The following is a 14,713-nucleotide window of genomic DNA, read 5'->3' as shown; positions in this document are numbered from 1 at the left end:
GGGATTCCAGAGCCTTCTCCAAAAGCATCTCTGCAAGTCAGCTGAAACCTGATAGCCCTCCCAATGAGGGGCTCTGGAAGGTCTCCAACCTCTACAACAACTAATTTGGAACCTTCTGGCATTACTGACCGTGTAACCAAAGAAAAGAAGACTCCTCTCTTGGTTCCCTGCAACAATCCATTCCCACTCTCCGGGTTCCCACTAAAGATACTTTGTGGGGACTCCTCCATAGAGCCACAACCTCCATGAATCTGAAGTAGAGAGACAAGGGCTCGGATCTATATGCCACAAGCAGAGCCCTTGCCCTGCTCCACATAGCCTATGATCCTGATAGACTGGAATGGCATGCCCAAAAGAATATGATATGAGGAAATAGACAACTTGCCACTTGATTGTACATCAAAAACCAAGGCATCCTCCTATGCCCCCAAGAAAGGAATGACCTTAAGAGGAATGCCTATCCTGGAGAAAGCCCCTATCCAAAGTGAGCAAGTCACAAGTCTGTTGTCATCTGTAACCACCCAATCATGGGGTAAGGTTGCATCTATTTGAAGTATCCTCCCGCCACTTCCTATGAGGTGACTGACCAACTATTGTTGACGATCTTCTGGAAGCCTTCTGAAGGATTTCCGAGAGCCGACCGAAGCGGCAAGGCCTCCCTCCCACCTAGACCACTGCATATAATGAGATAAACCAAGTTGCCTACCATGCTCATCAAGTATGCAATCATTCCACATGATAGGTTACATGTCAATCTCTTCAAGAAATGAGAGAGTAACTCTCCGAAGGGTACTTCTGAAGCTTGACAAAGATTTTAGAATAGCAGCTCCGGTGTTGGAGAGTATCAGGAGGAAACTTTTTTTCAGGAGTTCAGCCAGATTAGACCTTGCATCCAGGGTAGTGGTTGTCAACTAGATTCTGCTAGCCACGGCTTGGTATATTTGCTCTTGTTGGTGTAGCTCCAGGGATTGCATCACTCAACTCATAAGGCCTATAAGAAATTTTTTATGGAGCGGGCTAGATGACACAATAGACACTATTGCCAGGGTAGCTTGGGAGACCTTGATCCTTCCCACGCAGGAGGGGGGTCTCAACATCATAGACCCTGATTTGCAATGCAAGGCCCTGCTTTGCAAGTTTGTGGTTAGAGGCCTTTTGCCTGGGGAGGAGCCTTGGAAACATTTCTTCATTCAGGGTATTATGACATGCAGACCCTCCTCAGGTGGAGATTGGATGGATAGCACCAGATGGATTTTCACCTCAGCCCGTCTCAGATCTCTGTCCTTGCGAAGAAGAGATAGTCAAACCGACCTAGCATCCTAAGTACCTGACTGACACACCCCTCCAGGTCCAAATGAAGCCCAAATCAGCCCCCAGTCTGGAGTGTCATTATCACTGATCCAAAAGCCATTAGACTTGTTCCAATTTATGTGAGCACCTGCTGCCATACAATACAAGTCCAAGGCTATCCTGAAAGAGGTGAGAGTCTAAGGGGAGGCCTCCAAGAAAATAGCAGTGTCATCTGCTAGCTGGCAATCAACGAGGTCCTCTTCTTGCCTGAGTGGTAATCTGAGCCCAAGAAATTCAGCTCGAGATCTAAGAAAATACTCATAACCTCAACCACAAAAAGAAAAAGAAAGGGATCGAGAGGGCATCCTTGATGGACTGATCTGGAAATCTGAAATGTATCTCCCTTGACCCCTCCTATAAGTACCTGTTCCCCCAAGAAATCCCAATCTACACTGTCATATGCTTTTTCAAAGTCCAAGAGAAGAATGGCTATCTTTTTTCCACTGTGCTAGCCCACTCAGAAGCTTCCCAAAAAGAGAATATATTATCAAAAATGCTTTTGCCATGAACAAATCCCATCTGCATATCATGAATAAGATATGGAAGTATGGGATGCAAACACAAGCTGATTGCTTTTGCCAATATTTTATAGCAAGTGCCAAATAAAGTGATAGGTCTCCACCGTGACACTAAATTTCTGCACCCTCCTTTTAGGATTAGATGTATGAGACCCTTTGTAAGTGAGTCAAGCATCTCACAGGAGTCCCAAAAAACCTACAGGGCTGAGGTAATGTGATCCCCAATCATATCCCAGGAAAAAAGAGGGTGTAAGTCCGTCTAGACCTGGGCACTTCCCCTTGTGAAGGGTAAGAAGCGCATACTTAAACTCTATGTTGGTGAAAGGTGCATCAAGAGAGAACCTCATATCAGGTTTCACCAACCTAGGAATACACTACCATATGACCTACCTGGCATCATCAGTGGGCCTCACTACTAGGATCTGCCGAGAGAAGGGAGGCATAGAAATCTGTAGCTATGTCCATAATACCATCCGGATCTGTATGTTTTTTATTCTCAGATGCATGGATCAAAGGAGTCTCTTCTTTGTACAAATTAGCCAGCAATTAGGTGCTTACTAGAGGGTATAAGGGAGAGAGATTTCAGATTTCTAGATTAGTTGGACGTGGATGCCCTCTTGTCGCTTTTCTATTTTTGTTTGTGGCTTAAGCAATAAGTATCTTTTTGGATCTTAGGCTGACATTATTGGGCTGAGATTTCCCCGACAGGAGATCTTGGATAGTGAGCTGGCTGATGACAATGTTGTTCATCATCTTTCAGGAAGCCTTTGATTTATTTTCTACTGCAGCAAGTGGGGGCCTGATTTTGGTTTCACTTGGATTCAAAGGGGTGTCTCGGGAGAATTTGGATGGTCAGCAGCGTCAAGAGATGCTGCTCCTCCCCGCTCCCTTGCTGCCCCCTCTCCCTCAGCCCCTCCCTCCCTCTCTCCCTTGCCCTTAGCCCATCCCCCTCCCCCTCCCTCAGCCCCTCCCTCCCTTCTCCTCCTTTCCCTCTCAGTCCGCCCCCTTCCCTTCAGCCCGCTCCCTCTCCTCTCCCTCTCAGCCTTCGCCGCCGCCCCCTCCCTGCCTCTCAGCCCGCTGCCCCCTCCCTGCCTCTCCTTCCTCTCCCTCTCCTCTCCCTCTCAGCTTGCGCCACCCCCTCCCTTCCTCTCAGCCCGCCCCCTCCCTGCCTCTCAGCCCACCCCCTCCCTGCCTCTCCTTCCTCTCCCTCTCCTCTCCCTCTCAGCCTGCGCCACCGCCCCCTCCCTCCCTCTCCTCTCCCTCCTCTCCCTCTCCTCTCAGCCCGCCCCCTCCCTGCCTCTCCTTCCTCTCCCTCTCCTCTCCCTAGCCTGCACACTCCCTCCCTCTCAGCCCGCCCCCTCCCCTTCAGCCTCTCAGCCACTCCCCTCTTCCCCTCCCCTCCTCGCCCCCTACCCCCGCTCCCTCCTCACCTCCTATCCCTGTTCTCCACTCCCCTACCCCCGTCTTTTTCATTCCTCATTCTCCCGCAGCATTTTTTGGAGCGGAAGGAGCCCCCAAAATTGTTAGAGTCGGCCTCCTCACCTCGATTGGCGATGGATATTCCGTCAGCCAATCCTATTCCACCTCCACCGGCTGCGAAAACTATTACTTTTTCTAAAGACGAGTTGCAGCAGCTCAAGAAGGATGTAGAGATTGAATGCTCTACCACGTTGCTAGCATGCATCTTCGGGTATCACCCCTCCAGATCCCAAGCCAGAGATTGGATGATTGCGGCTCTCCCCCCAGACCTCACTCCACGATTGTTAGATGTTCGTCTTCTGGGACGAGGTTTTTTCCAGGTTGTTTTTGACACTCCAGAGGCTGCAAGCACTGTGCTCAAAGCTGAGTTTTTACACTTGGGACACAGGAAGATCTTATTTGATGCCTTTGATCTTGGTTTCGACCCAGTGGAGGCAGATAAGGAAATCTTTTCGCTCTTCATCAGATTTCACGGGCTTCCCTAGGTTTACCATCGACTTCTTTCTGTTATTGGGGAGCATTTCGGCGTGGTTGCTGAGATCCCACCCCTCCCTGGGTTGCCATTGACTGCAGCAGAGGCAACCAAGGCTGATGGGGTACCTAGAGTTAGGGTCCTCTATAAGGATCCTAACCTCAAGATGGACCATGTTATGATATAGCGCCCGGATGGTTCCTTTTTTCGCAAGAGAGTAGAGATTTCAGGCAGACAGGACCAGTGCAGGATATGTAGGACCATTGGACACTTTGCCAGGGATTGCCCTAGGAAGAAGAAAAGGCCCAAGAAGCCCTCTGGTAAAGCTACTGCCCCACGGCCTCGACAGGGGGATGGTACAGGTCCAGCACTTGCTCCTCGGCCTCGACAGAGGGGTGGTACAGGTCCAGCACCTTCTCCTCGACCTCCGCATGGTGGTGCTCCTCAGGATGGTGGTGGTACAGGTCCAGCACCTGCTCCTCGACCTCGACAGGGGAGTGGTACAGGTCCATCACCTACTCCTCGACCTCCTCCTACCTCAGGGGCACGTGATGCATTCCAGTGGGTTCCGGTTCGTGTGCAGGTCCCTCCTTCAGTTCACGAGGGTACACTAGTGGACTCTGCTTCACCTCGAGCTGTCCCTCCAGTCTCACCTTGCTCAGTCCGAGACACTGAAGCTTCAACCTCCTCCCCGGTTGCAGCTTGTTCCCTAGAACCAGCGGTGCCAGACACTCTCCTTGAGGCAGTAGAGGTCTCTGCGGCTGGGCAAACACAAGATCAAGAGCAGTCCTCACTTCCTCCCTTGGATAGGGGGAAGGGGATGGTTTACACTATTGATCCTCTTCCCTCAGAAGGGATCCTTCACACTCCGGTGTCTTGCTTGCTTCACAGGAACTCATTTTCAGCCCTAGCCGATGATTCAGATTTCCCAGAGGAGGAGTTTGTGCCCTCTACTTTTGGTGAGCGAGTGATTGGGTTTCCTGTTGACAGGGCTTCTTCTTCAGGTGGCAGGGTTCTTTCCCCTGTTGATTTTCCGCCACTTGGTTCCATTCCTCGCTCCTCGCGCAGGAGGTCTTCCCCTATTGAGGGGTTTGTTTCCGCCACTAGGTCAGGTAAGGTGTTCCACTCTACATCCTCTCGTCGATGAGGACTATTAGTTGGAACATACAGGGCCTAGTTGGCGTCCCTCATCGCCACCGTAGACAGCTGATCTGGGATCAGCTTCATCCAGGTGTTACTGGGGGTTCCATTGATATCTTATTTAATAAAGAGCACAAACTGGATTCTAGAGATTGTGCCAAGTCAGGCAAGTTGCTTTCTGGCCATACTTTTTGGTCGCCTGCCTTGGGCACCATGGGGGGCACTTCTATTTTAGTTTCACAGTCGGTTCTCCCCTTAGTTGTTGGACACGGAGTGATTATTCCCTCTAGAGCTCAGTGGATTATTCTTTTGATTGGAGGGCGTAAGGTTGGTTTCCTTAACCTGTATGCCTCCAACATTAGAGGGGAACGTGTCCTTATGTGGAAGGATTTGCTCTCCTGGGCCCCCATTGCGGATTCATGGATGATTGGAGGTGACTTTAACATGGTTGAGTTACCGTCAGACAAAAAAGGGGGTAGAGAAGGACGACTTCACTCTTTGGAGAGAGCAGCTTGGGATGCCTTCCTTTTTCACTTTTGTGGCAGAGATACTTGGTCGGACGATGCCTTTCTTATTCAGCCACAGTTCCTCCTGTTCTCTTGGTTGAACAGGAGACAGCAGATGCCTATTCATGCGCACATTGACAGATTCTATGTAGATGATTGGGCACTAGACAGAGTTGGATCGGTATGCATTGCTGCTGGGGTTTCCACTTCATACCACTTTCCTATGTGCTGGCTATCTCAGAGCCTCACTTGAGAGGCCGGTCTGCCAGCATCAGGATTCCAGATGCCTTGTACATAGAGGAGGACCTTACAGAGGCAGCCCTGCAGATATGGGTTTCTCATGTCCAGGGTGGGCAACCATATCCATCACATGTAGCTGCTGCCCTTTCTAGTATTAGCGACTTCTGCCTCTCAGTTGCTTGTACCAGGAGACGAGATATTCTCAGATGTGAGATTGGTGTTCGCCAGCGGTTGGCAGCTTTGCAGAGGGAAGAGCAGAAACGGCCTTCATATGCTTGGATTCAGGAGCGCCTTGCTGCAGCACAGCAGATATTGCTTGATTAGAGAGCAGAGTATGCCTTTCATGCACGGGAGTCCTTCTAGATTCAGATGGGTGGTAGAGTCAATAAACACTTTTTCTCTACTCTTGGCCCTAGACATAGTAGAGAGAGTGTATCCCACCTTATTGACTCACATGGGGTTTTACAGACAGAGCCTGATGATGTCTTACGCATAGCTTCAGATTTTTATGCCACCCTTCTTACTGCTGATCCTGAGACACAGGATGATGATGCCAAAGAGGTTATTTGGCAGTGTATCCCAGTATTGGTGAAGGATGAGATGTTTGTTTCTCTTGATGCACCTTTCACCAATGAAGAATTTAGGACTACATTACTTGCCCTTCACAAGGGCAAGTGCCCAGGTTCGGATGGACTTACCCCTTCTTTTTTTATTACTTTTTGGGAGCAGATTGGTAATCACATTACATCAGCCCTGCAGGGCGTGTGGGACTCTGATGAGATGCCTGACTCACTTACAGATGGTCTCATTCATCTCATCCCAAAGGAGGGTAATAGGAATCTAGTGTCACAATTGAGACCCATCACTCTATTGGGCACTTTTTACAAGATTCTGGCGAAAGCAATCAGTCTACGGCTACAGGTTTTTCTTCCAGATTTGATTCATGACAAGCATATAGGGTTTGTGCATGGCAAAATATTTTCGATAATATTTTCTCATTTTGGGAGGCCTCAGAATGGGCCATGCAGAGCCGCCAGAGGTTGGCCATTCTACTCTTGGACTTTGAGAAAGCTTACGACAGAGTAGACTGGGATTTTTTAGAGGGTACTCTATCTCGCTTTGGTTTTTCAGATGCATGGATTAGAGGAGTATCCTCTCTCTACAGATCAGCCCATAGCCAGGTGCTTATTGGGGAGGTAAGTGGGGACAGATTTCAGATCTCTAGATCAGTCCGCCAGGGTTGTCCTCTTGCCCCTTTTCTTTTTCTGTTTGTGGCGGAAGCTATGAGTATCTACCTAAGATCTCAAGCTGATATTTATGGGCTGACGCTTCCTCTCCGCCGGGAAGAAGAGCTCCTGGATAGTGAGTTGGCAGATGACACGGCTGTTTTTTTGGATGCCTCCCCCAAGACACTCACTTCCTTCCGGACAGCCTTGGATTTATTTTTGCACGGCTGCAGGTGCGCACATTAATTGGCATAAATCTAATGGTTTTTGGATTTGCGATGATGACACCCCGGATTGGGGTAATGATATTGGTTTCACTTGGGTGCAAAGGGGTGTCTCCGTCAGATATTTGGGCTGCCAAGTTGGGGTGGGCATCTCTCCTTCACAACAGTTTGCTCCGGTGTTGGAGAGCATCAGAAGAAAGCTCCTTTTTTGGAGTTCAGCCAAACTTGACTTGGCATCAAGAGTGGTGGTGGTTAACCAAATTCTTCTAGCCATAGCATGGTTTATATGCTCTTGTTGGTGCCACTCTAGGAATTGTATCACTCAGCTCAAGAGGCCCATACGAAACTTTTTATGGAGTGGTCCAGATTGCACAAATGATGTTACAGCCAGGGTGGCTTGGGAGACCTTGATTCTTCCTACAAGAGAAGGGGGTTTGAATATCATCGACCCGAATCTACAGTGCAGAGCCTTACTCTGCAAGGTCATTGTGAGAGGACTTATGCCAGGGTAAGAGCCTTGAAAGGACTTTTTTATCAGATGCATAGAGTCTCCCACACCCACTTCAGGAGATGATTGGATACACAATACCAGATGGATTTTCACCACAGCCCACCTCAGATCTCCTTCCCCTCTTATGGTTGCTATCCTGAAAGCATGGGCCAGCTTCAGGAGTACTCTTCGCAGGATTCCCCCATCCACCCGTGAAGAGATTGAAAGGCAGCCTATCATGTGGAATGACAGTATTTTGGATGAGCATGGCAGACCACTTGGAGCTTCTCTTTACATGCAGTAGCACAGATGGGAGAGGGGCCCTGCATCTACTGTGGGAGCATGGAAAGCCTTCAGGAGGCTTCCTGCAGACCAACAGGCCTAGGTGGTTCATAATCTTAGAGGGAGTGCAGGGAGAGTTCAACAGAGTGATGCAGCCTTGCCCTTGGATTGGGTGGACACAGATGACATGCCTATTACTTGTTCCACCTGGATGGGGGCATTTTCCAGATCGGGCATTCCTTTGCAGGTGATTGCTTTACGTAACACACATGAGGATTCCCTAGTCTTTGATGTTTCTTCGGGGGGCAGGCTATCCAAGTCCACAGACGATATATTGTTGGAGGTACCATTTCAGCCAGTCAGGATAGTGGGCTTCATGGAGCATGGCTCTCTTTCACAGTGGTACTTGAATCATGACCCGCTACTCATTGCCCTGGGCTCATGGAGACTGTGGCTCTATGGAGGTGTCCCAATTAAGTTTTTGCAGTGGGACCCTGGGGAATGGGAGTGGATAGATGAAGGGCACCGAGAGAAGGGCATCCCCTTCTTTCATTACACGGTCAGTAATGCTAGGAAATTCCAACTCAGCTGCACGGGTTGGAGGCCTACCAGAGCTCCTCATTGGGAGTATTATCAGATTTCTGCAGACTTGCAGAAATTTTTTTGGCAGAGGCTCTGGAAATCCCACCGGAATAGAAAAATCACTCTCTTCTTTTGGCTTTCTATTCATGGTGGGATAGCAGTGAACCATTGGAGATCCAAATTCGGGGCTAACCCTACTTGCCCTCGTTGCCTTTCTGCTTTGGAGACAGTACAACACTTCCGTTGGGATTGCAAACAGGCGAGAATCATATGGAAGGGGATTGTAAGACTTTTCAGCACTTTTGTTCGCCTCCCCTTCTATATGACCTGGGGATCAGTGGCTTGGCTCACTCTTTCAGGGCCCCAGGTTTTCTTCGAGAGACGTGACTCATCTTGGGCTCTACGCATCCAACGACATCTTGTGGAGTCGTGCTCTTTAGAGGATGTTCCGGCCACTCTCTTCAGGGCTGCTCATTCCTCAGTTGACTCTCCATGGGAGGTTTTAGCTAGCACTGCAGCATGGCACATTTGGAGAGCCAGATGCACTGAGGCTATGGAGGGTTCTCTAGGTTCACTCTTCTCAGGTCTTGGCCAGTACTTGGACAGATACGGTACACACTCTGATGGACATATGAGCGACCATGCAGGGATCTTCTCGAGCAACCTCCTCCAAGAGAGTTACTTTTCTCAGGGATTGGAGAGACTCTCCCTTCCTTGCTGAGACTTCTACGGGGTTGAGTTGGCATTTTCAGCCTCAGCCTTGGTTTCTTTCTACCTCATTCTTATGAGGTGTTTTTTATTACATGCTTAGCATGTTGTATTTCCGCACAGAGCTTGCTCTAGCGAGTTTCTTTCTTACTTAATAGAAGTCTCTTTTTTGCGCCACCCCCCCCAAAAAAAAAAAGAACTCTAAATCTAAATATAAAGTCCCTGTATTGACCCTACATAAAATATTGCGTTGACTTTTGGCAGGTACTTGATTTTTCAAAAGACGTTAGTGTGTTCTATGAACGGACACTACAAAAGGGACCTGGAAAATGTAGTGACATGGATCTAGGGCTTGAGATGCTAGAGGATTGCCAGGTACAAAGAACCCCTAGGCTTAAATTATTGGATTTGAATATATATTAACCAATTCTCACACCTGATAGGCCTCACAATGCAACAATGATTTCTCTTGCCATGATTCCAATTTCACCCTAGCTATCTGATTACAAAGCTTGGAAGCATTGTTGATGATATATTGCTGAAAGTATAAAATAAGGCAAACATGCACCCATGCAAGTACTCAAGTAATGCTTCTTTTCAACATCTTTGATGTTCTAGGCTGAATTAGAGGATGTCCAAGCAAAAAGGGAGCAGCTTGTTCTTGCACAAAAGTTGTTTGATCTACCAGTCACTCCTTTTGCCATGCTAGTGGAGGTAATTTTTATCTCCTATGCAATAAAAATGATGAATATGCTTTCGTAAGATTAGTGAATTGAAGATGCAATGCATGGAATGGAATGGAAAGGAAAAGCAAGACTAGAAAAGCATAATGGAAATGAAATAATGCGAGAAAGAAATATACAACCAAATAAAGTACTTACATGATCAAGAAAGGCATAAGGCTTGATGATTATAATAATGAAAGTACAATGCCTTTATAGGATAGGCACACACACTCGAAGTGTCAAAGAAGTCCCATAGTGACACATGGCACTCTAGGATATAAAGTAGTATAGTACTACTCTAGAACACACTAAAAGTCACTTAAATTGACTCCATTTCCTAATACCCCCCCATGGAGGAAAGGTGAGGGACTGCTAGAATGGAACCAAGAACATAGCATGACAATGATGGTCATCAAAACTGTGCATGCCGGTCTAGAACTAGATATGGTTTCCACAAGGGTCTCACTTCCTAAATGACACCATTGCTGCACTAGTTCACCTGCTACAAATAGTTCACAAATTTTCATCTCCCTATTACCCACGTGCCAATGGTCTAGCTGAGAGCTCAAATCGCACAATGTGCGGGATCGTGCATTGACTTTGCCTAAGTTCTTTAGCCGATTGGGACGACATACTTCCAACTGCTTTATTCGCCTATCGAACTGCTTACAAGGCGAGTATTGGGTATTCACCCTTCAAGCTGGTTTATGGACTGGAGGCCGTTATGCCTTATGAATTTCATCTTGACACCCACAGGATTCTTCTAGACAAAAATGATAACTTTGAAGCCTGCATAATGGAACGCTTGTGGGATTTGGAAGCACTAGCAGAGCATCGACGTGAAGCAGTTTTCGCTCAAGAAGTGTGGCAGAAACAACAAAAAGCTTGGCATGACCGGAACCTCATAAAAAGAATTTTCAAAGTTGGAGATTTAGTACTCTTGTATTCCAGTAAGTTTCTCAAACACAAACCTAAGTTTGTAAGTGGTTGGACAGGCCCATTTTTCATTGCCAAGCTTATCCCAAGTGGCGGAGTCTACTTGGCCACTTTGGAAGGCAGACTCCTATGTGCACGAGTGAATGGGTCACGCATCAAGAGGTACCATGATCAATGAGGAAACACCCTCCTAGTCCTTCCATATACACTCTTACCTTCTCCTTCTTGGTGACATCTTCTCCCTCTGAGGGCCACTTTCTCTTTCTACAAGGGTCCTCCTCTCTGCCCTTGGTGCCACTTTCTCTCTCTACATGGCTCCTCCTCTCTCCCCTTGGTGCCACTTTCTCTCTCGACATGGGTCCTTCTCTTTCCACCCGAGTGTCACTTTCTCTCTCTAAGTGAGCCCTCCATTTTTCACCCCGAGCCACTTTCTCTCTCTAAGTATGACCTTTTTTCATCCCGTGCCACTTTCTCTCTCTAAATGACCACCCTTTAAATGCGGCCTCCCTTTTTCACTCCGTGTCACTTTCTCTCTCTAACTACGGCCTCCCCTTTTCATCCTATTTTACAAACTCCTTCTCCTTCTACCTTCTTTCTAACTTCTACCTCTCTCTTACAAACCCCTTCTCTTTCCACCCTCTGTCCAACTTCTACCTCTCTCTTACAAAACCCTTCTCTTTCCACCCTCTGTCCAACCTTCTACCTCTCTCTTACAAACCCCTTCTCTTTCCACCTTCTGTCCATCTCCCACCTCCCTCTTGCAAAACCCTTCTCTTTTCACCCTCTGTCCAACCCCTTACCTCTCTCTTACAAACCCTTCTCTTTCCACCCTCTGTCCACCTCCCTCTTACAAACCCCTTCTCTTTCCACCCTCTGTCCAACTCCCTACCTCTCTCTTACAAACACTTTCTCTTTCCACCCTCTGTCCAACTTCTACCTCTCTCTTACAAAACCCTTCTCTTCCCACCCTCTGTCCAACTCCCTACCTCTCTCTTACAAACACCTTCTCTTTCCACCCTCTGTCCAACTTCTACCTCTCTCTTACAAAACCCTTCTCTTTCCACCCTCTGTCCACCTCCCACCTCCCTCTTACAAAAACCTTCTCTTTCCACCCTTTGTCCAACTCCCCACCTCCCTCTTACAAAAACCTTCTCTTTCCACCCTATGTCCAACTCCCCACCTTCCTCTTACAAAAACCTTCTCTTTCCACCCTCTGTCTAACTCCCTACCTCTCTCTTACAAACACCTTCTCTTCCCACCCTCTGTCCAACTTCTACCTCGCTCTTACAAAACCCTTCTCTTTCCACCCTCTGTCCAACTCCCCATCTCCCTCTTACAAAAACCTTCTCTTTCCACCCTCTGTCCAACTTCTATCTCTCTCTTACAAAACCCTTCTCTTTCCACCCTCTGTCCAACTTCTACCTCTCTCTTACAAAACCCTTCTCTTTCCACCCTCTGTCCAACTCCCCACCTCCCTCTTACAAAAACCTTCTCTTTCCACCCTATGTCCAACTCCCCACCTCCCTCTTACAAAAACCTTCTCTTTCCACCCTCTATCCAACTCCCTACCTCTCTCTTACAAACACCTTCTCTTTCCACCCTCTGTCCAACTTCTACCTCTCTCTTATAAAACCCTTCTCTGACCTCTCTCTTACAAAACCCTTCTCTTTCCACCCTCTGTCCAACCCCCTACCTCTCTCTTACAAACCCCTTCTCTTTCCACCTTCTGTCCATCTCCCACCTCCCTCTTACAAAACCCTTCTCTTTCCACCCTCTATCCAACCCCTTACCTCTCTCTTACAAACCCTTCTCTTTCCACCCTCTGTCCACCTCCCACCTCCCTCTTACAAACCCCTTCTCTTTCCATCCTCTGTCCAACTCCCTACCTCTCTCTTACAAGCACCTTCTCTTTCCACCCTGTGTCCAACCCCCCACCTCTCTCTTACAAATCCCTTCTCTTTCCACCCTCTATCCAACCCCCATCTCTCTCTTACAAACTCATTCCCTCTCCACCCTTTCCACCTCTGCCTCCCTCTTACAAACACCTTCTCTCTCCACCCTATGTCACTCCCCCACCTCTCTCCTACCAATACTTTCTCTCTCCACCCTTTGTCACACTCATCTCTTTTTCTTCCATCTTCCATCCACCTGGCGATGCACGTCCAACCTATTTTTGGCACTTAGCTAAATGTGGCGAATATGCTAAATTTGGCAAATATGCTAAATTTGACGAATATGCTAAATTTAGTGGATATGCTATTTTTCGTGGATAAGGTTAAGTTTGGTGAATTTGCTTTTTGGCTCTCTCTCCCCTCCATCGGTTCTCTCCACCCCTTACACACCACACTCAAAAGCGCGCTAGTTTGGCGGCCAACTATCCTCCTCCCAACTCTCCTCTCCTTGGCAACCAGCTCTCTCCCTCCTCCTTGGCAACCAGCTCTCTCCCTCTCCTGGGCAACAGCCCCCCCCCTCTCTCTCCCTCTACCCGCCACCCTGCCCCTCCCCCCTTCTCCTGTGCCCCTCTCCCTCTACCTGCCCTCCCCCCCCTCTCCTGCGCATAGCCCCCCACCTCTCTCCCTCTACCCATCACCCTGTGCCTCCCCCCTCTCCCTCTACCTACCTCCCCCCCTCTCTTGCGCAACAGCCCCCCCCCCTCTCTCCCTCTACCCGCCACCCTGCCCCTCCCCCTCTCTCCTGTGCAGCCCCTCCCCCCTCTCCCTCTACCTGCCTCCCCCCCTCTCTTGCGCAACAGCCCCCCCCCCCCCCTCTCCCTCTACCCGCCACCCTGCCCCTCCCCCTCTCTCCTGCGCAGCCCCCCCCCTCTCTCCCTCTACCCGCCACCCTGCCCCTCCCCCTCTCTCCTGCGCAGCCCCCCCACCTCTCTCCCTCTACCCACCACCCTGCCCCTCCCCCCTCTCCAGCGCAGCCCCTCCCCCCTCTCCCTCTACCTGCCTCCCCCCCTCTCTTGCGCAACCCCCCCCCCCCCCTCTCTCCCTCTACCTGCCACCCTGCCCCTCCCCCTCTCTCCTGCGCAGCCCCTCCCCCCTCTCCCTCTACCTGCCCTCCCCCCTGTCCAGCGCAACCCCCTCTCTCCCCTCTCCCTCTACCTGCCTACGTCCCCCTCTCCTGCGCAACTCCCCCCCCCTTCTCCTCCCTACACCCTCTGCGTCACCCCCTCTCCCCTCCTTGTTCCCGCCCCCCTCCCCCCCCCCCCCCCCCCTCGTCACCCCTCCCTCCCTATCACTCTACATCCGTCCTCTTCCTCTACCTCTCCACCGACACCCCCTCCTCACTCTTTTCCTCTCCATACGATGCATGGGCCTGCACTGGTGGCTCTGCTAAGGATTCTCTCGTACAAAATTCCAGGCTCCTATCTTGTTAACCTCCACCTCAACACCTACTCCTCCCTCTTTGCCTCTCAAGACCTCAACAGCGAGACCCCTTCCTCACTATTTTCCTACCCCTTCCTCACTCTTTTCCTCTCCATACGACGAAGCATGGGCCTGCATTGGTGGCTCTGCTAAGGAATTCTCTCGTAGCAGATTCTGGGCTCCTATCTTATTAACCTCGACATCAACACCTCCTCCTCCCTCCTTGCCTCTCTAGACCTCGACATCGACACCCCCTCCGCACTCTTTTCCTCTCCATACGACGCCATCGTTCATGCCTACCCGTGCCCCTTGCCACTAGTACAAACCCAGATTACCCCACGATACTTTATTCGTTGACTTCCATCGGGCTCGGGCAGGCCACAAAACAGGATCAGGACCATCCTCCATGGCATCACTTGGCAAACGCACCATTGATGACCTGGGTGCCGGGTCTACACCACAGA

At 49.6% G+C, this 14,713-nt stretch overlaps 1 protein-coding gene across 1 annotated transcript in view; it reads left to right on the top strand.

Moving 5' to 3' along the window:
• Window positions 1–14,713, top strand: part of LOC147900632 (dynein-1-alpha heavy chain, flagellar inner arm I1 complex-like) — a 714,561-nt gene that overhangs the window by 302,352 nt on the left and 397,496 nt on the right. The window contains exons 24-25 of the mRNA XM_087375690.1: window positions 9,482–9,592; window positions 9,836–9,931. Coding sequence (XP_087231816.1) covers window positions 9,482–9,592; window positions 9,836–9,931 — 207 coding nt within the window. The remainder of the gene's footprint in view (window positions 1–9,481; window positions 9,593–9,835; window positions 9,932–14,713) is intronic.

This window comes from Dipteris shenzhenensis, chromosome 6 (assembly GCF_047967505.1).
Source record: "Dipteris shenzhenensis isolate YYH24624 ecotype China chromosome 6, Dip_SZ_1.0, whole genome shotgun sequence".
In the NCBI taxonomy this organism is placed as follows: Eukaryota; Viridiplantae; Streptophyta; class Polypodiopsida; order Gleicheniales; family Dipteridaceae; genus Dipteris; species Dipteris shenzhenensis.
Note: the sequence above shows the minus strand (reverse complement) of the source record. Positions and strands in the feature narration are given on the sequence as shown.